General features: G+C 35.9%; 1 protein-coding gene across 3 annotated transcripts in view; it reads left to right on the top strand.

Moving 5' to 3' along the window:
- Positions 1-24492, top strand: part of MPP7 (MAGUK p55 scaffold protein 7) — a 241825-nt gene that overhangs the window by 83026 nt on the left and 134307 nt on the right. For all 3 annotated transcript variants that reach the window (XM_088789450.1, XM_088789453.1, XM_088789457.1), the window contains exon 3: positions 8291-8409. In XM_088789450.1, coding sequence (XP_088645576.1) covers positions 8291-8409 — 119 coding nt within the window. The remainder of the gene's footprint in view (positions 1-8290; positions 8410-24492) is intronic.

Below are 24492 nucleotides of genomic sequence, written 5' to 3'. Positions count from 1 at the left end.
CAGGGCAGTGGCCAAGCATCCATACAACTTATGAAATCCCCCTGTCAAATCCAGCACCCACCCGATAACCATACAAAGGTTAACATTATTGACTATATTCTCCACACTGCACTTCACATCCCCATGACTATTGTGAATAGCGCTGCAGTAAACATAGGGGGTGCATATATTTTTTCACATTAGTGTTTTAGACTTCTTTGGATAAATAGCCAGGAGTGGAATTGCTGGGTCATAAGGTAGTTCTATATTTAATTTTTTGAGGAATCTCCATCCTGTTTTCCATAGTGGCTGCACAAATTTGCAATCCCACCAACAGTGCTTGAGGGTTCCCTTTTCTCCACATCCTCACCAGCACTCACTTGTTCTTTGTTCATTTATTGATGATGGCCATTCTGCCAGGAGTGAGGTAGTATCTCTGAGGTGGTTTTAATTTGCATTTCTCTGATGGTTAGTGACATTGAGAACCTTTTCATTCATGTGTCTGTTGGCCATCTGTGTGTCCTCTTTGGAGAAATGTCTATTCGGGTCCTCTCCCCATTTTTAAATTGAATGGTTTGTCTTTTTTTGGTGTTGAGTTGTATGAGGTTTATTTTATTTTATTTTTATTTTTTATAATTTTTGGATATTAATCCCTTATCAGATGTATCATTGGCAAATATCTTTTCCCATTCAGTACGATATCTTTTTTGTTGTTGTTGTTGATGGTTTCCTTTGCTGTGAAAAAAAACTTTTAGTTTGATATAGTCCCATTTGTTTATTTTTTTTCTTTTGTTTCTCTTGCTCGAGGAGATATATCAGTGAAAATATTACCAAGGGTAATGTCTGAGAGTTTACTTCTTATGTTTTCTTTTAGGAGTTTTATGATTTTGGGTCTTAACATTTACATCTTTAATTCATTTTTATTTTATTCTTATATGTGGTGTAAGAAGGTAGTCCAGTTTCATTTTTTTTTTTTTTTTGCATCTGTATCTGGCCAGTTTTCCTAGCACCATTTATTGAATAGACTGTCTTTATTCCAATATAAAATCTTGCTTCCTTTTTCATAGATTAAATGACCATATAGGCATGGATTTATTTTAGGTCTCTCTATTCTGTTCCATTGATCTGTGTGTCTGTTTTTATGTCAGTACCATGCTGTTTTGATTACTGTGGTCTTGTAGTATAATTTAATATCAGGTAGTGTGATAACTTACAGCTTTGTTCTTCTTTCTCAGGATTGTCATGGCTATTTAGGCTCTTTTATGGTTCCATATAAATTTTAGGATTATTTGCTCTAGTTCTGTGAAAAATACCATTGGTATTTTGATAGGGAATGCATTGAATCTATAGATTGCTTTGGATAGTATGGACATTTTAACTGTATTAATTTTTCCTATCTGTGAACATGGTATATGTTACCATTTATTTGTATCTTCTTTTATTTCTTTTTTTCAATGTCTTATAATTTTCTGAGTACAGGTCTCTTACTTCCTTGGTTAAATTTATTCCTAAGTATTTTATTTTATTTTATTATTTTATTTTGTTGATGCAATTGTAAATAGGATTGCTTTAATTTTTCTTTCTGATAGTTTGTTATTGGTGTATACGAACCAATGCGAAAAATGCAACCAATTTCTGAATATTAATTTTGTTTACTGCTTCTTTACTAAATTTATCAGTTCTGAAAGTTTTTTGGTGGAATCTTTGGGGTTCTGTATGTATATGATATCATGTCATCTGCAAATAATGACAATTGTGCTTCTTTTTTTCCCATTTGGATGCTTTTTATTTCTTTTTCTTTTGTGATTGCTGTGGCTAGGACTTCTAGTACTAGGTTGAATAAAAGTGGTGAAAATAGCCATCCTTGTCTTGTTCCTGCTCTTAAGGGGAATGCTTTTAGCTTTTCCCCATTGAGTATATTAGCTGTGGGTTTTTCATATATGGTCTTTATTATGTTATGTTCCCTCTATTCCCATTTTGCTGAGAGTTTTTATCATAAATGGATGCTGGATTTTGTCAAATGCTTTTTCTGTATCCATTGATATGACCATATGATTTTTATTTTTCATTTTGTTTATGTGGTGTATCACATTAATTGATTTGTGGATAATGAACCAACCTTGCATACCAGGAATGAATTCCATTTGATCAAGGCATATTATCTTTTTAATGTATTGCTGAATTTGTTTTGCTAATATTTTGTTGAGGATTTTTGCATCTATGTTCATTAGGGATGTTGGCTTATAGTTTTCTTTTTTTGTAATGTTGCTGTCTGGTTTTGGAATCAGGGTAATGGTGGCCTTGTAAAACAAGCTTGGGAACCTTCCTTCCTTTTGGATTTTTTTGGATAGTTTGAGGAGAATAGTTGTTATTTCTTTTTTTAATGTTTGGTAAAATTCACCTGTGAAGCCATCTGGTCTATGACTTTGTTTGTTTGGAATCTGTTAATTACTTATTCAATTTTGTTGTTAGTAATTGATCTGTTCAGATTTTATATTTCTTCTTGATTCAGCTTTGGAAGATTGTATGCTTCTAGGATTTTATCCATTTCTTTCAGATTGTCCTGTCCAGTTGCTTGTAGTATTTTCTTAAAGTATTTGTATTTCTTTGGTGTCTGTTGTCCCTTCTCCTCTTTCATTCCTGATTTTATTTATTTGGGTCCACTCTCTTTTTTTCTTGATGAGTCTGGTTAAAGGTTTGTCAATTTTGTTTATCTTTTCATAAAACTGTCTCTTGGTTTCATTGATTTTTTTTTCTTTCTTTCTTTTTTTTTTGGTCTATATTTTGTTTATTTCCCCTCTGATCTTTACTTCCTTGTATTCACTTTGGGCCTTGTTTACAGTTCTTTTTCCAGTCCCTTAGGTGTAAAGATAGACTGTTGATTTGATATTTTTCTTGTTTCTTGAAGTCAGCCTGCATTGCTATGACTTTCGCTCTTAGGACTGCTTTTCCTGTGTCCTACAGATTTTAGGTGTTTGTGTTTCATTTTCATTTCTCTCAAAGTATTTTTTTTATTTCTTCCTTGATCTCATTGTTGACCCATTCATTATTTAGGGGCATATTATTTAGCCTCCATGTATTTGTGTGGTTTTCTGTTTTTTTTCTTGTAATTGATTTCTAGTTTTGTACCATTGTGGTCAGGGAGGATGCTTGATATAATTTCAGTATTCTTAAGTTTATTGAGACTTCTGTTGTGGCCCAACATGGTCTGTGTTGGAAAATGTTTCCTGTGTACTTGAAATGAATGTATATTCTGCTGCTTTGGGGTGAAATGCTCTAAAAATATCGATTAAATCTACCTGGTCTAGTGTGTTATTTAAGACCTCTGTTTTATGTTGATTTTCTGTTTGGGAGATCTGTCCATTGGTATCAGTGGGGTGTTAAAGTCTCCTACTATGATTGTGTTACTGTTGATCTCTGCCTTTATGTCAGTCAATATTTGCTTTCTATATTTAGTTGCTCCTATGTTGGGTGCATAAATGCCTATTGGGTGATTTCCTCTTGTTGGATTGATCCCTTTATTATTATGTATGTCCTTCTTTGTCTTTTATTATAGTCTTTGTTTTAAAGTTTATTTTGTCTAAATATTTCTACCCCAGTTTTTTCTCATTTCCATTTGCGTTAAATATTGTTTTCCATCCCTTTTCTTTCAGTCTGTGTGTGTCTTTTGATCTGAGGTGGGTCTCTTATAGGCAGCATATTGCATGGGTCTTTTTTCTTATCTGTTCAGCTACCCTATGTCTTTTGATTGGAGTATTTAATACATTTACTTTTGAAGTGATTATTGATAGGTACGTAGTTACTGTCATTTTATTATTCATATTTTTTACCTTCATTTGTTTGTTTTCTTCTTTCTTCTGCTTAATGAAGTCCTTTCAACATTTCTTGTAATAGTGGCCTAGTGGTAATGAATTTCTTTAGCTTTTTCTTGTCTTGGGAGGCTCTTTGTCTCTCTTTCAATTTTAAATGATAGTTCTGCTGGGTAGAGTAGTCTTAGAAAGCCCTTGGTTTTCATCATTTTGAATATTTCCTTTGAAGGTTTCTGTTGAGAAATCTGCTGATAGTCTTATAGGAACTCCCTTGTAAGTAACTAGTTGTCTTTCTCTTGCTGCTTTTAGGATTCTCTCTTTGTCTTTAAACTTTGCCATTTTAGTTATGATGTGTCTTGGTGTGGGCCTATTTTGTTACATCTTGTTTGGGAGACTTGCGCTTCCTGGGCTTATACTTGTATGTTTATTTCCTTTGCCAGCTTAGGGAAATTTTCAGTCATTAGTTCTTCAAATAGCTTCTCGATGCCTTGCTCCCACCCTTCTCCTTCTGGTGCTTCTATGATGTAAATATTGTTATGCTTCATGTCCCAAAGACCTTAAGCTTTCTTCATTTTTTTTAAATTCTTTTTTTCTTTTTGTTGTTCTGTTTGGGTGTTTCTTGTTACCTTTTCTTCTAATTTGCAAATTCGATCTTCTGCTTCATCTGCTATTGATTCCTTCTAGTGTAGTCTTCATTTCAGTTATTGTTTTTTTATTTCTGCCTGGTTCTTTTTATGGTTTCTCTGTCCTTCTTTATGCTTGCTGTCTCTTTGTTGAAATTCTCACTAAGTTCCTTAAGCATTCTTATAACCAGTGTTTTAAACTCTGTCTCTGGGAGGATGGTTACCTCCATTTCACTTAGTTCTATTTCTAGAGGTTTCTCCTGTTCCTTTCTTTGGGACATGTTTCTTTGTTTCCTCATTCTGGCCTGCATCTCTGTGTTTGCTTCTATATATTAGGTAGATGTACAGTCTTTGCTGGGTGGCCTTATGGAGTACGTGTCCCATGTGGTTCAGTTGTGCAGTCTTCCTAATCTCCTTTGCGATGTGTTCCAGGAGTGTCCCTTGTCTGTATTGTGTGTGTTCTTCTGTTGTGGTTGAGCCGTGATTCCTTTTAGCGTGTCAGTGGGTGGGATTGCCTTCCAGACTGACTGACTCTTAGGATTGGCTATTCCTGTATGAGCTGCTGTGTGGGTGCTGATCCTTTAGAGGGAGATTTGCTCCCATGGGTTCTTGTTCCTGTTGAGACCACTTTTTGGGTGCACTGCTTGTGGGGCTAACCAGGTGGTGCTCTGGTGTGGTCTGAAGCTGGCTTCTGAGTGTGTTGTTTCTGGTGTCTCTTAGGAGGGTCTACTGTGCAGGGTAATTTCAGCCTTGCCAGCCACCATTTGTCTCAGCCCTCAGGTTCCCGAGAGCTGCCCAAGACAAGCTGCAGCACAGGGTCTGAGTCATAGCCCAGCACCAACAGTTCCTGGGCCACTGTGGGCTGTCTGCTGCTTAAGAGGCCTTTGCAGCTTGCGGGGGCTGGGCCTGCTGCTCAGCAGCTGAGAGTTCTCCAGGCAATGCAGCACCAGCCATGTGGGGCTGGAACCCAGAGTGTCACTAAGGTGGTGTGTACATGCGGATTTTACCAGACCAGTGCGGTCTCAGATTTGGCCCTTTGGAAGAGGGTTCAACATAGAAAAGATGGCATCCTCGTGTAGGCTACACATGAGGCAGAGTCCATACAGAGATAATGGCCCCTATCTCTCCAGCCCTCTCTCTGGAGCCATAGAACTCAGTCTTTCCCCATGTGTCTCTGGCGCCCCTCAAGCTGCTTCCCCTCCACCAGAGACCAGATGAGTATTTGCAAGCACATGAGTCTGTGTGTGGGCTTTTTAAGTAGGCATCTGGGTTTCCAGCTGCCTTCTGTCTCACCAGGATAGGCAGACAGAGACCTTGCTGATTTTCACTGTCAGATGTTGTGGGAACTCCTCTTCCCGGCACAGGAACCCTGGGCTGGGGAGCATGGAGTGGGGCTGGAACCCCTCCCTCTTCTGGGTAACCTCCCCCACCGAGGTGTCCTTCCTAGTGTTCAACCACTATCTGTGGGTTTGGGGTCAGCCCATTTCACATCTCCACCCATACTACTAGTTTCGATGTGGCCTCTTCTTTATATCCTTAGTTGTAGGGGTTCTGTTCAGCTAGTTTTCAGATGATTCTTGAGGTTGATTGTCCTATAATTTGTTTGTAATTTTGGTGTGATCTTGGGAGTCAGCAGGCATATGTAGCATTTATCTAATCCACCATCTTGGAACTATTGGCTTTCTTCTTTTGTTTTCACTCTATTTGGAAATAATTGTAGATTCACATGTTGTATTGCGGTTTTTACAATTATTTTTAACCTTTTAAACTGCAATTATATTTACACCAACCTAATAAGAAATATTACAGACAGATCCTGTGCACCCGACCTGGTTTCTTCCAATGGTAACTTCTTGTATAACTATAGGACAGTATCACAACTGGGAAATTGTCACTGATACAGTCCATTGACCTTATTCAGATTCCATCAGTGTCACACGCACTTATGTGTGTGTGTGTGTGTGTGTGTGTTTGCATGTGTATTTTGTTCCGTACAGTTTTACCACATGTGTAGGTTACTGTTTCTTTTTCAACTTAGGAGGGAAATAAGGCTCAGATAAGTTATGTGAAATGTGTGAAGTATAGAGCTAGAGTTTGAATATAGGTCTGTAGGATTCAAAGTTTTGCTTTTTCAGTAATAGTAATGATAAATAACAATAGTGATCAATTAAAACAATGGCTGGACCTCACTGAGTTACATATGAAACAGATTGAGTACTTGTCCCATGCCAGTGACTATTCTAATGTATTAACTCATTTAATACCCCCAATAAGTATACCTCAGAAATTATATCACAGTTGAATTAGTATCATTAATTAAACTAATCATGTTACCGAGGAATAGGTAATTATTTTTACTACTCCTGAAATCAGTAATAGTGAAGATCTGCCTTCTTTTTATATAATTTCATATTTGAACCTCTGACCTTAACCACTGACCTTGGCAATGCTGATTACTTTAAGTGTGTGTGTGTGTGTGTGTGTGTGTGTGTGTGTGTGTGTGTGAAGTGAGACCTGCATACACTGAGTTAAGTTGAGGTACCTTAAAAATATTTACTAAATTGTAAATAAGAGCTAGTTTAGGCAAGATGCCAGGGTTTTCAGGGAATAAATATAAACCACCAAGAATACTCAAAAATGTAATACTTTTTCTAGAGTATTTTAGACTTTTTTTGGCCAGATACAGCCCGAAGAATGTTTGAGTTTAATCAAATCTCTCAAGTTACATCTCTAACTTTCAAAGTTGGCCCTAATGCATTTGGTCGTGAATTGTCACTGATTATCAGACTATTTAATGCTTTAGGAATATAATAGATATACTGATCAGCAGTCCATAATTTACTCTACAATTCTTTGCTAGTTAAGTATCGTGTAAAGCTGTCCCTGTGATAAACAGCAGTACTTATTCAGACCAGAAGTAACAACAGTCCCGTGTGTTGTAGATCCCAGGAGTTCTTGGTGTTTTTGTAGACAGCAGACAGAAATAAAAGGAATTTTGTCCTTTTTACCTCATGTAATCCCACTGGAAAATAAAACATGTGCTATGAGTTGATATTGACTTCTGCCAGGTCACCTCCCTGAAGAGTCTCGGGCAAGGACCGTTGCAACATTTTTTTGGACAGGAGTCTGACGGCCTCTGAATGAGATGGATGGGTTATGCCGTACGCTACTGTGGAACACTGCGCTACTGTCTGCTCCTAGGAAGCTTCTAGCGAGGAGCTCCACGAGTAACCTGCATCTCTTACCTTAACTCTTTCAGAGCATATCACCTCCCCCAAAATTAGAGTCAGATTTAAACTAAGTTCTACGTAGTTTTTTCTTTTTTCTTTTTTAATGGGTGATTGAAATAATACAGCATCAATGATGGTTTATTCTGCCTTCTTAGAGCTTGATTTTGGACGTTAGATAATGCAAAGGGTTTTGAAGCTGTATGTTATTAGAAGCGATTTGGAAGCCACAAAACCTTTTTAGTGGATCACTCTATCAATTTTCTGCTCTTCTAAGGAAGTTTTTCCTATTCATGACTCATTTCACTCTTTGGCTAAAATTGAGGGAATGCAATAACGATTAAGGAAAGGAATGTATGCCTTTTCTTTTTTTGAAAGCTTGTACACATTTTCTGTCTCGGGTTATGTAAACTTGGAAGACTGCAGAATGTTGACAACTGTGAAAGGTAAAAACTAGTCTGTTAATACATACTTCTTTGGAATTGAAAAATCAAAAAGCTTCCTTTGCTTCTTTGGAGAAGTGTTTTGCTGGATGGCTCAGAATACAAATCCAGTAAAAAAGACATGTTCCAGCCGCCACTTACACACACCTTAAGCGAAATTAATGAGATCACTCTAAGATTACGCTTTGTGTTTTATTTTCGTTTTATAGGTCTGTATGAGCTGCTGGCGGCTCTGCCAGCCCAGCTGCAGCCACATGTGGATAGCCAGGAAGACCTGACCTTCCTTTGGGATATGTTTGGTGAAAAAAGCCTGCATTCACTGGTTAAGGTAAACCATGCTGATGTCAGATTCTCTTTGCGGAAAAACATATGGAAAAATATTTTGAGCGCCATCTAGTAAACCAGAGATCAAATTGTTGCTCTCTGAAAACAAAACAGCCTTGTTCCATTTCACTGACGGGCGTGGAAGTTGTTAAAGATTCTACCAAAAATACATAGATGATTTCACTTAATGGTGGTGATCTCGCCGTGCATACTAATGCAGCAAACATGTGGTTTCCCTTGTTTAGAAAAAGAATATGAAATAGTAGCAGGAAGGGTTAGACTCCTTATGGTCAACATTCAAGCTGGAATTTAACTTAAATAAATAATGTTCACAGCAAAAATTAGAAGGAATATATTTTCTGAGGTTAAGGATGGCAGCAGTTCAGTAGCCACATTAATTTAAAATAATTTCCTTTAACAAAGTCAACTGAAATTCCAGCAAGCTATTTCTTTTCTTGGCACGACGCCACTGAAATGGTACTTTGTGTATAAATACACTGAAGCTAAATATGAGTGAAAACAGTTTTTGAGACAGTTTTAGTGAAGCATCATGCCATGAAAATGATCAGCCACCAGAATTCAGATCTTGCCACACAGCAATGCTGGGAGTGATCACAATTCTTAAAATAGTAAAACGAGAACAAGAAACTTACTGGAAAATATGCCACTCTTGCTTCTGGAAATATGAATTGCAGTTTCTCTCATTTAACTCAAGCTGAAAGAAATGTAGAGCTTATTTGAGTCTGTGGGAGCTAGAAACTTACGATGCGTCAACAATATCTGGACCTATATTTAATTCAGCCAAATTTGTTACAGTTGTGTATCATGATAAGAGGCTTTGAAATGCTGCAGAGTATTTGAAAAGGAACAATTTCTGAGTTGCAGTTGCGTCACAGGACAGGAGAATTCTTACTGCATTTTTTTTTTTATTGTCAAATTTGAAATTTGTGTACCTCTAGCAGTGGCAAATCTCAAGAAGTGAAAATGGCATTTTTTTCTAGCACTACATTTAAAGACGAGTACGTTTATTTGTTTATTTAGTTTTTATATAATTGCCAAGATACTTTTGTGTTCTGAATAATTTTATGTAGTTTAGTTGCTCTCTTGGGATGTGTTAGAAATAGTCTTGGGATTATAGTTGATAAAGTTTATGACTTACTGAGGCAACCATGACAAAATATTCCTGTATTAAATGTGTGGATGTTGGATTTGTTTAGATTGATTCGATCTTTTGATAGGAATAAAATGTATTTCAAATGGCATCATGACCCCTTAATCATTAAATAGACATGCCCCCAAACAATGGCTGCATGTGTGATTATATTTATAATGTGTCTACTATCTCAGGTTCCCTACCTATAAAATGGAAATTATAATATCTGTTGACAAGGTTGGTTGTGAGTTTCAAATAAACTAGTGAAGATCTCAGGTCTTCGATAGTTATAGGCTCAGCAAATAGAAAGAAGTAGGCATTATTAAGCATATTAGGGAAATTTTTAAGTATCATAGCGTGTGAAGGACCAAAAAGAATGACAGAGATGGTTATTTCTATTAAAAGAATGAAACTAATGTGTAAATATATTCTTAGTTACATTGGCTGTTGAGTTTTAAGCATAGGCTGTTTTTAAAGTATATGTCCAAGAGGTGGTTAGGAAAACTGGAGAGTATTGGTATCTGGTTTTATAAAAACAGGGAAGCAAATCAATTGGTGTTGCCAGTATTTACCCAATAACGTGTACTATTCCAAATGTTTTTCAGTAGTTGCTTTAGAATGTATTTTTACAATTAGTTTTATTATGTACCTTTAGTATATTCTCAGTTCTTAATAGTTTCCCCCACTCCCAGTTTTTATCAGTGCACCCCCAGAGTGCCCTTTGACTGACCCATTCTATTAGTTTTCAAGGCTGTAAAACTTAAAATGCCTCCAGGAGGTAGGCTCTTGGGATTGTAGTTCAAACAGCTGGAACAAACTGCTTAACTGTCTTCCAGATGCCTCTGTTAGAGGGTGGAGGCTAGAAGCCTTCAGCTTTTATGTAAATCTTGGTACAAGAGCAAAAGGAATTTGAAAAGATTTGTTTTAGGTTACTCAAAATGTGCTTCCACATTATGTTCTTTCGTTGGTTATGTGATTTAGAACCAGGTCAACACAAAATGTGATTTTATTGTAGCACAAAATTTTCATGGTTGTCATCTTATTTATGTAAACAAGAAAGTGGTTGATAAATCATAACACAGTTTTAAATACATATAACATTATGGTCCAATGTAAACTATACTTAAGAAGAGGCAGTTTTGGCACAGCCCTCTGTGACAGGTATGACATGCCCCTTTAGGATATTGAGCCACACCCTGGCCAGAATAATGTAGGTTATGAGCTTGTCACTGGAAAGAAAGTATCATCCTATAAGGTGTTAGCTATGGATTATTTTTAGAAGAAATATCTCTTCAATAGGAAAGTTGAATAATAAAAACTGTGAGCATGAGATTTTAGAAGTATCAGAAGAAAGACGGTACTGATAAAAGGCATTGGAAATATCGTATATAAGAATGGAAATATATTTTAAGTGTAGCAAGATGATGTTCATATTCACATGATCCCGTGAAGGTGATAAACCACCAATAAGCATAGAGCCACATTTTTTCAATTGAAGTATAATTGACATGCAACATTATATTAGTTTATATTATATTAGGTGTACAACATAATAATTTGACATTTGTATACATTGTGAAATGTTTACCACAGTAAGTCTATTATACCCTCCCCATACAGAGTTACTTTTTTTTCTTGTGATGAAAACTTTTAAGATTTACTTTCTTAGCAACTTTCAAATTTGCAACACAATATTATTGACTATAGTTATCATGCTGTGCCTTATTATAAGGCATCCCCGTGCCTTATTTATTTTATAAATGGATATTGTACCTCTTGATCTCCTTCTCTCCCTCCCCCTGCCCTCTGGCAACCACCAGTCTGTTCTCCTTATCTATGAAATTGGTTTTGTTTTGTTTGTTTGTTTGTTTTGTTTTGTAGATTCCACTTATAAGTGAAATCATGTGGTGTTTGTCTTTCTCATTTCACTTAGCATGAATCCCTCAAGGTCCACCCATGTGGTTGTAAATGGCAATATTTCATTCTCTTTTTGTGGCTGAGTAGTTGTGTGTGTGTGTGTGTGTGTGTGTGTGTGTGTCTGTCTGTCTGTCTGTCTGTGTGTGCATAGATATAGATATATAGATGTATACCAAATTATCTTTATCCATTCATCCATTGATGAACTTAGGGTGTTTCCATATCTTGGCTATTGTAAATAATTCTGAAATGAACATAGGGATGCAGATATCTTTTCAAATTAGTGTTTTTGTTTTCTTCAGATAAATACTCAGAATGGTAATTGCTGGATCACATGATAGATCTGTTTTTTATTTTTTGATGAATCTACATACTGGCTGGACTAATTTACATTCAACAGCACAAGAGTTCCCTTTTCTCCCTTGCCAACACCTCTTGTCTTATTTATTTTTATTTTTTTAAATATATGTATATAGCACTTTACGTTTCTCTCTGTGCTATTTTCTTTCTTTCTTTTTTTAAAAGATTTTATTGGATAAGGGGAACAGAACTTTATTGGGGAACAGTGTGTACTTCCAGGCCTTTTTTCCAAGTCAGGTTGCTGTCCTTTCAATCTTAGTTGTGGAGGGTGCCGTTCAGCTTCAAGTTGTTGTCCTTTCAGTCTTAGTTGTGGAGGATGCAGCTCAGCTTCAGGTCCAGTTGCCATTTCTAGTTGCAGGGGGCACAGCCCACCATCCCTTATGGGAGTCGAACCGGCAACCTTGTGGTTGAGAGGACACACTCCAACCAACTGAGCCATCTGGGAGCTCAGCGGCAGCTCAGCTCAAGGTGCCATGTTCAATCTTAGTTGCAGGGGGCGGAGCCCACCATCCCTTGTGGGAGTTGAGGAATTGAACTGGCAACCTTGTGGTTGAGAGCCCACTGGCCCACGTGGGAATTGAACCGGCAGCCTTTGGAGTTAGGAGCATGGGGCTCTAACCACCTGAGCCACTGGGCCGGCCCCCACCTCTTGTCTTTTTGATGATAGCCATTCTGACAGTTGTGAGGTGATGTCATTGTGGTTTTGATTTTCATGTCCCTGATGATTAGCAGTGTTGAGCATCTTTTAATGTACCTGTTGGCCATCTGTATGTCTTCTTTGGGAAAATGTCGGTTTAGATCCTCTGCTCATTTTTTAACTGGATTGTTTTTTGGTTGTTGTTGTTATTGAGTTGTATGAGTTCTTTACATATTTTGGATGTTAACCCCTTATCAGATATATAATTTACAAGTACCTTTTGTCATTCAGTAGGTTGGCTTTTCACTTTGTTGATGGTTTCCTTTGCTGTGCAGAAACATTTTAGTTTAATGTAGATCTATTTGCTTATTTTTGCATTTGTTACCCTTGCCCTTGGAGTTAGGTCCAAAAACCAGCACCATAATCATTGTCAAGGAGCTTATTGGCTATGTTTTCTTCTATGAGTTTTATGGTTTCAGGTCTTACATTCAAGTCTTTAATCCATTTTGTGTTAATGTTTGCATATGGTATAAGATAGTGGTCCAGTTTTGTTCTTTTGCATGTGGCTGTACAGGTTTCCTAACATCATTTATTGAAGAGTCTGTCCTTCCCATTGTGTAGTTTTGCCTCATTTGTCATATCTTCACCATAAAAGTATGGGTTTATTTCTGGGCTCTCTGTTGTGTTCCATTGATCGATATGTCTATTTTTATGCCAGTAGCGTACTGTTTTGATTACTATAGCTTGTAATATAGTTTGGAATCAGGGAGCATGGTGCCTCCAGCTTTGTTCTTCTTTCTCAAGATTGCATTAGCTATTTGGGATCTTTTGTGGTTCCATTCAAATTTTAGAATTGTTTGTTTTGTTTCAATGAGAAATTCCATTGGAATTTTGATAGGGATTGCATTGAATCTGTAAATTGCTTTGGGTAATGTGGCCATTTTAACAATATTAATTCTTCTAAATCTTTCCATTGATTTGTCTCTTCATTTTCTTTCATCAGTGTCTTATAGTTTTCAGTGTACAGGTCTTTTACCTCTATGGTTAAATTTATTTCTGTATCTAATTCTTTTTGATGCAATTGTAAATGCAACTGTCTTCTTAATTTCTCTTTCTGATAGTTTGTTGTTAGTGTATAAAAGTGCAATACATTTTTGTATGTTGATTTTGTAATTTTACTGAATTTGTTTATTCTAACAGTTTTATTTGATGGAGCGTTTATGGTTTTCTATATATAATACAAAATCACGTTGTTCACAAATAGTGACAGTTTTACTTCTTCCTTTCCAATTTGGATGCCTTTTATTTCTTTTTCTTGTCTAATTGCTCTCACTAGGGCAGACCTACCCTTTGCAATAGTTGCATATTTGAATTTTATGCTCTTTGGGATTCTGAAGTATTTCGACAAGTCACAAATTGATATTTTCAAGAAAATTTCCTTATGTGATTGAACTGCTGTGTGATTTTGTGATTTCAGTCTTAAAGGAGTATTGATAATATTCAGCTAGACTCTTAAAACATTTAGTTACATAATTTTAACTTTCGATGGTTGATTGCTTTATTTGTTGAGTTCTTTGTGCCAGAAACCGTGTAGGCTAATGGGGCTAAAATTTCCAACACAGCAGGTATAGTCCCTTGCCCTGTGGAGTCTCCAATATCCCTGAGGGGTTGTGGATGAGGGGTCGGGCAGTTACAATATTCTATGATAGGTCATGTTTTGAGCTTTTTATGGATGCACAAGGTGCCTAGCTCACTGCTGGCCTCAGAGAGGGGCTCTTGGAGGATTTGGTATTCTAAGTTAAAACCTGCATTTTGAATAAAGTTGGTCAAGTAAAAATTTATTAGGGGGTGGGGAAGATTAGGCAGATGGAATAACATATACAGACACCTGGAGGTCAGAGTGAGCATTGTACCGAAAGGGTGGAGGCTTACCATCTCTTAGCTCTTCTGCAGATTAAGGAAGTGTGTGGGGAGCAGTACCAAGTGTGGTGGGAAAGATAAACAGAAACCTATTCCTGAATGGCTTTGACTTTTCCCAAAACAGCGGGGGGCCATTGCAGTGAAAGGTTTTAAAGCAGGGAAGTGAAGAGACGAAATTAAAAAAAAAAAAAAAATCAGTGCACTGTGGAGACCGGGTGGGACATGAAATTTCCAGGTCAAAGATGATGGTGGCAGAATGTTTTGAGAGTGAGGCTGATTTCCCTTTTGAGAAAGGGAAGCTGGTATTCAGCCTGTCCTCCCAGTGGATGCACTGTTTGTTAACATATTGAAACTCCCCCCACCCCCATTGTTTGTTAAATAACTGCTGACCTCAGCTCCTGGACACCTCCCACCCCCCACTCCAGATCCAACCACTGGTTTATGCCAGACCATTGGAGATTAGGTGAGGGCTCTAGGAGACCTGTACAAATCACCAAGCAGAGTCACCTGCAAATATGGTTGGATATATGGATCTTGAACTGAGGAAAATTATGTTCTAGTTTGGGGGTAATCGATTTGGAAGTAGGGTTGCCAGACAAAATACAGGACATCCAGTTTAGTTGCACTTAACGTAAATAATAATTTTTTAGTGTAAGTATAATTTTTTAGTACATGAACCATTCAGTAGTTTTGCTTTTATTTCTGAAATCCAGCAACTCGATTTTGGAGTCATCAATACTTAGATGGTGCCATTAGCTGGTAATAGCTTTATTGAGATATAATTCACATATAATACAATTGACCCATTTACAGTATATAATGAAGTGGTTTTTAGTTCTTCACAAGGTTGTGCAACCATCACTACAATTAATTTCAGAATGTTTTCATCACCTCAAAAAGAAAGCCTGCACCAAAGGGCTATTGTTCTCCAAACCCTGCATCCCCCCAGCCCCAGCATCCCAACTCCAAACAACCACTAATCCACTTTCTGTATGTATTTTCCCATTCTGGACATTTCATGTAAGTGGAATTGTATAATATGCATTTTTTTGGGGTTTTATTTTTTGTGACTGGCTTCTGTGACTTAACTTAGTGTTTTCAAGGTTCATCTGTGTCATAACATGTATCAGTACTTCATTCCTGTCTATGGTCGAATAGTATTCCATTGTATGGATATATCACATTTCGTTTATCCTTTCATCTACTGGTGGACATTTGGGTTGTTTCCACCTATTGGCTATTATAAATAATACTGTTACGAATATTCACATACAGGTTTTTGTGTGGACATGTTTTCCATTCTTGTGGGTATATTCCTAGGAGTGGAATTGCTGGGTCAAATGGCAACTCTATGTTTAATATTTTCAGGAGCGGCCAGACTGTTTTTCAAAGTGGCTACACCATTTTCCATTCCCATGAGCATTTTATGAGGGTTCTGATTTCTGTGTATCCTTACCAACATTTGTTTTTCCCTAACTTTTTGATTCTAAGCATCCTAGTAGGTGTCACATGATACTCATTGTGGCTTTTTTATTAGCGTTTTCCTGATGACAAATGATGTTAAACATCTTTTCAGGTATTTATTGGCTATTTGTATTTCATCTTTGGAGCAATGTCTTTTTGGATTCTTAGTCCATTTTTCCCCCCATTGGATCTTTTTAATTAGTAGACTTTATTCTGTGCAACAGTTCTAGATTTACAGAAAAATTGTGCAGTTGGTACAGATAGCTCCCGTATACTTACCCCCCACCCTCACAGCTTCCCTTAGTTTAACCTCTTGCATTAGTGTGGTACATTTATTTCAATTAACAAACAAGTGTTGATACATTACCACCCAAAGTCCACAGTTACATTAGGGTTCACCCCTTATGTTGCATGATGCGGTGGGTTTTGACAAATGCATCATGTCGTGTATCTACCATTACAGGGTCATAAAGAATAGTTTCACTGTCCTACAAATCCTCTGTGCTGCACCTACACCCCCACCTTAGCAACAGCTGATCCTGCTACTGTCTCTATAGTTTTGCCTTTTCCAGAATGTCATATAGTTAGAATCATACAGTATGTAGCCTTTTCATACTGGCTTCTTTCGCTTAGTAATATTCACTTAAGCCGCCATCAAATATCCTTTTGGCTTCGTATTTCAATTTTTTGTATCACTGGAATGTATTCCATTGTATGTGTATACCATGGTTTGTTTCTCCACTTACCTGTTGAAAGGAATCTTGGTTGCTTCTAGTTTTTGGCAGTTAACAAAAAAGCTTCTACAAACGTTTGTGTGCAGGTTTTTATGTGGACATAAATTGTCAATTCCTTTGTAATTGGGTAAATACCTAGCAGCGCAATTCCTGGATCATACAGTGAGACTATGTTTAGCTTTCTGAGAAACTGCCAAACTGTCTTTCAAAGTGACTGTACCATTTTCCGTTCCCACCCACAGTGAATGAGAATTCCTGTTGCTCTGCATTTTTGTTAGTATTTGGTACAGTTTTTTGGATTTTAGTCATTTTAATAGGTATGTAATGGCATCTCATTACTGTTTTAATGTGCAGCTCTTTTTTGACATGTGATGTTAAGCATCTTTTCATATGCTTATTTGTCATTTGGGTACTTCTTTAATGAAGTGCCTATTCATATTCTTTTGCCCATTTTTTTTTATTGGTTTCAGGTGTACAAAGCAACACAATAGACATTTATGCCCATTTTTAAATTTAGTTTTTTTCTCTTATCGAGTTTTAACAATTCTTTCTCTTTTTTGGATACAAGTCTTTTATCAGATACGTGCTTTGTAAATATTTTGTCCCAGTCTGTGGCTTGTCTTTTCATTCTCTGAATGGTGTCTTTCAGAGAGCAGATGTTTTTAATGTCAATAAAGTGCCTTATCAATTTTTCTTTAATAGATTGTGCTTTTGGCATTGTTTCTAAAAACTCATTGCCATACATAAAGTCACCAAGATTTTTCTCCTCTGTTGTCTTTTAGAAGTTTTATAATTTTGTATTTACATTTAGTTCTATGGTCCACTGTGAGTTAATTTTTGTGAGAGATCTAAGTTCTGTGTCCAGTCAAAATTTTGCATACGAATATTCAGATGTTCCAGCATCAATTGTTGAAAGACCATCTTTTCTCCACTGAATTTTCTTTTCTCCTGTGTCAAAAATCAGTTGACTTATTTGTGTGAGTTTATTTCTGGGCCCTCTATTATGTTCCATTGATCTATTTGTGTATTCCTTCACCAATGCTATGTTGTCTTCATTACTGTAGCCTTAAAGTAATTCTTGAATTCAGAAGTGTCAATTCTCCAACTTCATTCTTCTCAGTGTTGTTGTGTCGGTTATTCTGGGTCTTTTGCTTTTTCATATAAACTTTAGAATCAGTTTGTTATATCTATGAAATAATTTGCTAAGATTTTGATTGAGGTTGTGTTGAGTTTATAGATTAGGTTGAGAAGAATTGGTATCTTAACAATACTGTGTATTCTTTTTTTTTAAATTAAAGTTTATTGGGGTGACAATGGTTAGTAAAGTTACATAGGGGGTGGTAGAAGAGGGTAAACGGGATCAAATATATGGTGATGGAAGGAGAACTGACTCTGAGTGGTGAATACACAATATGATATATAGATGATGTACAGAATACAGAATATTATGTATTCTTGTCCATGAGCATGTACTCTCTCTCCATTTATTGAGATCTTCAGTGTCTTTCATCAGGGTTTTGTGGGTTTCTTATTTAGATTCTGTATATATTTTGTTAGGTTTATACCTAAATTTTTTTGTTTGTTTTTTGTTTTTGGTGCTAATATAAATGGTATTTTATTTTTAATTTCAAATTCCAATTGTTTATTGCTGATAATAGGAAAGCAATTTATTTTTGTATATTGAATTTGTATCCTGCATCCTTGCTATCATCATTTACTATTCCCAGAGGTTTTTTTGTTGTTGATTCTGTGGGATTTTTTACATAGATAGTCATATCATTGGTGAACAAAGGCAGTTTTATTTTTCCCTCCCAGTCTGTATACCTTTTATTTCATTTTCTTGTCTGATAGCATTAGCTAGGAATTCCAGTGCAGTATTGAATATGAGTAGTGAAAAGGGACATCCTTGCCTTATTACCGATCCTAGGGGAAAAGAATCTCGTGTTTCACCATTAAGTGTGATGTTAGCTGTAGGTATTTTATACATGTTCTTTATCAAGTTGAGGAAGTTCTCTCTATTTCCAATATATTGATAGTTTTTTTTATCATGCATGGGTGTTGGGTTTTTTCAAATGTTTTTTTGCATCTATTGATTAACCATATGATTTTTCTTCTTTATCCTATTGATGTGATGGATTACATTTATACTTCTGAATATTGAACCAGCCTTTGCATTCCTGGAATAAATCCCACTTAGGATTGATATACAATTCTTGTTATACATTATTGGATTTGATTTGCTAATCCTTTTGTTGAGGAATTTGTGCATCTCTGTTCATAAGAAATATTAGTCTGTAGTTTTCCTTTCTTTTGTAATGTTTACCTGGTTTTGGTTTTAGGGTAATTAATGCTGGCCTCATAGAATGAGTCTGCTTTTATTTTTTCTGAAGAGATTGTAGAAAATTGGTACAATTTTTAAATTATTATAAATTCACCAGTGAAACCACTTGGGCCTAGTGCTTGCTGTTTTGGAAGATTACTAATTGTTGATTCAGTTTCTTTAATAGATATAGGTCTACTGTATTTCTCTGAAAATAAGACCGAGCTGGACCATCAGCTCTAATGCGTCTTTTGGAGAAAAAATTAATATAACACCCGGTCTTATTTTAATATAATATAAGACTGGGTATAATATAATATAATATAATATAATATAATATAATATAATATAATATAATACTTGGTTAGCCTGGCTGTAGGTTTATCAGTTTTATTAATAAATAACCAGCTTTTGGTTTTGTTGATGTTCTCTATTGACTTTCTGTTTCAATTTTATTGATTTCTGCTCGAATTTTATTCTTTTTTTCCTTCTCCTTGCTCTTTTTACCTCTAGTTTCCTAGGGTGGAGGTTTAGATTATTGATTGTAGTTCTTTTTTTTCTTACATATGCCTTCAATCCTAAAAATTTCCCACTAACCACTACTTTTGCAGCATCCCATAAATTTTGATAAGTTGTATTTTTATTTAGTTCAGAATATTTACAAATTCTCTTGAGACTTCTTTGACCTATGTATTATTTATAATTGTTATTTTATTTTCAAATATATGGAGATTTCCATACTGCCTTTATAGTTTAACTCCATGTGGTCTGAGAGTATATGCTGTATGACTTCATTCTATTAGATTTGTTAAGCTATGTTTTATGGCCCAAGATGTGATCTATCTTTTTCTAAGTGAGCTTGAGAAAAATGTGTATACTGCCACTGTTAGATGAAGTATTAGATCCAGTTGGTTGATGGTGCTGTTTGGTTGAATTATATTCTTACTGATTTTCTGTCTGCTGGATCTGTCAATTTCTGATAGAGGGGAATTGCAGTTTCCAAGTATAATTGTAGCTTTGTCCATTTTTCCTTGCAGTTTTATCAGTTTTGCCTCATGTATTTTTGACAATCTTTTGTTAGGTACACACATTAAGGATTGTAATGTCTTCTCGGAGAATTGATTCCTTTTTCATTACGTAATACTCTCCTTTATCCCTGATAATTTCCTTGTGCTGCCATTTCCTTTGTCTAAAATTGGTATAGGTACTTCAGCTTTCTTTTGGTTAGTGTTAGCATGGTTTATCTTTCTCTATTCCTTTATTTTTAATCTATCTGTGTCTATATTGAAAGTGGTTTTTTTGAGGGCAACATATAATTGGGTCTTTCTTTTTGTCCGCTTTCACAGTTTGTTTTTTAATTGGTGTATTTGGACCATCCACATTGAAAATGATTGTTGATATAGATGGGTTAATATTTATCATATTTGCAGTTGAGTTCTATTCATTGCATTTATTCTTCTTTTTTAATCACTTTCTCTGCTTTTAATTGAACATTTTATATGGTTTCATTTATTGTGTCTTAGCATATCAAATATACTTTTTAAAAAAGTTTTTTTAATGCTTGCTAGAGTTTGTTACATACATTTACAACTAATCGAGGTCCACTTTCAAATAACACTACCATTTCACAGGTAGTGCAGGTACCTTACAACAGAACAGTCCCAATTCCCTTTTTCCCATCCCTTATCACATTGCTGTTGTTCATTTTACTTATCCATATACCATAACACCCAACATATTGCTGCTATTATTACTTTGAACAGTTACTAGATCAATTAAGAATAAGAAAACAAAGATTAAGAATAAGAAAACAAAATAAACATGTTTATTCCTTCCCTAATGCTCTTTTCTTTATGTATTTCTGAGGCCCCAAACCTATACTATTTTTCGTCTCTTTTAAGAGTTTCTTTTAACATTTGTTGCATGGCAGGTTTACTGGTAGCAAATTCCGTAAATTTTTGTTGTTTGATTTGTTTTTCTCCACTTTTGCAGTATGATTTCACTGGACATAGAATTCTAGAGTGGTGTTTTTTTTGTTTTTTTTTATTTCAACACTAAATATTTCCCTCCACTTTCTTATTACGTGCATAGTTTCTGATAAGATGTCTAATGTAATTATTATCCTTGTTCTCTATAGGTAAGGTGTTTTTGTCCTTTGAGTTCTTTCAAGATTTTTCTCTTTATCTTTGGATTTTGCAGTTTGAATATTATATGCCAAGATGTAATTTTTTTTTTTTTTTAAACATTTATTTTGTTTGTTGTTTTCTGAGCTTCCTGGATTTGTGGTTTGGTGTTTTGTCATTAATTTTGGAGAAAGCCATTACTACTCCGAATATTTCTTCTTGTTTTGCTCTTTGTTCTCCTTCTGGTATTCCCATTACATGTATGTTACATCTTTTGTAGTCCCACAGCTCTTGGATATTTTGTTCCTTTCAAAAATTTTATTCTTTTTCTTTTTGCATTTAAGTTTGGGGAATTTCCATTGACATATTTTTTTATCTTACTGATTCTTTCCTTGGCTATGTCCAATCTACTGATGAAAACAGAGATATTCTTCATTTCTGTTACAGTCTTCTTATTTTGTAGCATTTTGCTTTGATTTTCTCTTAAAGTTTCCATCTCTCTGCTTACATTTCTCATCTGTTCTTGCATACTGTCCACTTTTTCCATTAGAGGCCATATCACATTAATCAGATTTATTTTAAATTCCAAAATCTGTGTCACATTTTATTCTGGTTACGATGCTTGCTTTATCTCTTCAAACTGTGTTTTATCTTGCCTTTTATCATGCCTTGTAACTTTTTGATGAAAACTAAACATGGCATATTGGTAATAGGAACTTAGGTAATTAGGCTTTCAGTGTGAGTTTTTATGTTAATTTGTGTAGGAGCTGGGCTGTGTTTACTGTTTGCTATATCTGTCAGTGCCAGAGGCTTCAGTTTCTTTAATGTCTTTGTTCTTCCCTCTCCCCTTTGTCTTTGGGTTTCCTTCAGAACTCTACTAGAGTCTGTGTCTTGGAACTCTCTCAGTTATAATTGTTATTTTATTGGAGCCATGTCGATTGATGGTTGTGATTTGTTGAGGAGAGTGTTCAATAATCTTATGATTAAATGTCAGTTATTTAGTGGGCCTAAGTTTCTGGGCTCTGCTGGCTGTCAGAAGCATTTTAGCCTCCTTTTTCCTCCTCCCTTTAGTTGAGAGAGAAAAGCTAGAGGGGGCAAGAGTTATCTCATTGCCCTCTCCCCAGGTCAAATAGGGCTCTGGTAAATTAGCTTCCTTCAGTGGGCGGGGCTTTTTTGTGGAGAAAGCTCTTGGCCTATGTATTTCAAAATGGCTGTTTTTTCCCCCTTCCTCTGCTTTAAACACTAGGGGATTTTTCTTGTGTCTTTACAGTGTCAATGTAAGAAGGTCCAAACCTGTAGAGAATTTTTATAAACATTTATTTGAGCCAAACAGAAGGTATACCTGGAAGCAAGATTGCAACAGACTGAGATAAATGCTTCCAAGAAATGACAGTTTGCAGTTTCTTTTATGTATTTGGAATTGAGGGAACGTCAAGAAGATTACATGAAAGAGGAGAAAGCAAGTTGGAAATTGGATTACAGGATAGTTAACAAGATTATATGCTCTCTTGAGGGTGGTCACCCTTTAGAAGGAGGAGTCTGAAAAAAGGCATTTCAAAGGTGTGTTAACCTAGATGGACAGAAACAATAGACAGGGCTTGCTTAAGGCAAAGATAAGCCTTTTAGTAAAGAAGCTATATTCCTGGGATGTGACTGCCTACCATGACCTGCCCAGTTAATTTATGATCAGATCACCCTATGAGGTTACTTTCAACAGAACCCCTTTTTCGTCCACAACTTGGTGGGGCTCCTGGAGGATTGTGCAGGACCTTCCTTGAAGACTGGGCCCCAAGGAATTATTAACTCTCAAGATAGTTCACATTTGGCTACCATCAATTCATCAGAATTATCCCTTAAGTATTCCTACAAGTATCTGGCTCCAGCAGCTTCTGCTCCTACTAAGCTGATCTCAGGTGTGATTCTCCATATTCCCTGTCTCCTGATTTAGCCTGGCAGTTTGTCCAGTGACTTCCTTTCTCTTTACATGTTGGTGCTGAAACCAGAAGTCTCCCTTTGCCTGCTTTTAATTTGGTTGTTTGTCATGTGAATACTGACGTGTGAGAGTTCTTTGTGTATTTTGGATAGCAGTTCCTTATCAGATAAATGATTTACAAATATTTTCTCTCACTGTGTGGGTTACCTTTTCACTTTTTTGGTAGTAGGGCTTATTTTGAACTTGAAAACTTTGCAAATTAAATGAAAGTAAACTGTATTTGCTTAATGTTTTGGTCCATTTCACTCAAAGAAAAGATGGCGGCTTCATCAGAGTCTTCTGTATTCCTCAATAGAAGACATCATGGTATGTTACAATTACTGTTCTTTCTTTTTGCCTACAAATAGACGAGTTCTTTACTTTGTTTACCAATCCCACAATAAACCATAATAGTGCACATAACCAAGTTCAGATAAACTGAGAAGTGCCATGATAATCTTTTACTTGACTACCCCATTTCCTTAATAAATATGAATATTCTTTTTGAAATAAATCAAATTCCCAGTTTTATTTAAAGAAATCTCTACTACTTAATATCAAGGAGTAATTTGTATTTATAATGAGAGGTAGTCAGTCTCTCTTCTTAAAGATGTCCTGCAATTTTGTTTTGAATGAAGCACATGAAGTCATGAGGAGATTAGTTGACTAGTGGAAGCAAAGTATGAATGATAACTTGGTGGGAGTTTATTTTAAATCTTCATATAAATTTGTAAAGTTTTTAATGCTTGTGAATTTAGTTATAATTTAAAAAGTAAAACTCTTAGTCTTGAGTATAAATAAGTCTTGAGCAGATGCTTGGACAAGAATATACTTTTAAAAGCTTATACGACCAACTTGGAAACTTCAGAAAATGAAAAGCCAGTTTGAAGGTAATGCTTGAGCTAACTTTTTCAGTAATTTCAATTTTATTAATAGTTAGCACCATGAGATTTGCTTGGAAAGTAGTTATTCCTGGGATAATTGATACAATCAGGTTATGTAGAACGGAGTGGATTTTATTGTGCAGTGGTTTTATAAACTATTTTCTGTGCAGGCACTTTAGGTTCCTCTTTTCTCGTAATCTAGAAGCAATGAAAAGCATAGTACTGGGGAAAAAAAGGTGATATTTACATAGTAGTAAATCAGATTCAAGGCTGAAAGACTATTCTATAAGATACTTGCTGGTACAGTGCTCTTTAGAAACAAATTGTGCTGTTTTGGGAGGGGCGAGGTGGTGTTAGGTTCAGAGAGTAAACCCACTGGGGAGGTTATGTTACTTGCCTCTGCAATACCATTTGTGTTGGGTGGGAGGAAAAGGAAAGACAGCCAGTCATTGGGAATGATCCATGGCCACCTGGTCTGACAGAGAGGAGAATTGGGTATCAGCAGCTGGTAACGCTCCTTGGCCAATCAAAGGTAATTGTTCAGCCAGCTTTGTTGGAGGAGCCAGACAAAGTTATTTCTTACATTATGGTTTACATTTTTTC

The sequence above is a fragment of the Rhinolophus sinicus genome, chromosome 1, assembly GCF_057876585.1.
Source record: "Rhinolophus sinicus isolate RSI-liver-muscle chromosome 1, RSI-T2T, whole genome shotgun sequence".
Classification (NCBI taxonomy): Eukaryota; Metazoa; Chordata; class Mammalia; order Chiroptera; family Rhinolophidae; genus Rhinolophus; species Rhinolophus sinicus.
Note: the sequence above shows the minus strand (reverse complement) of the source record. Positions and strands in the feature narration are given on the sequence as shown.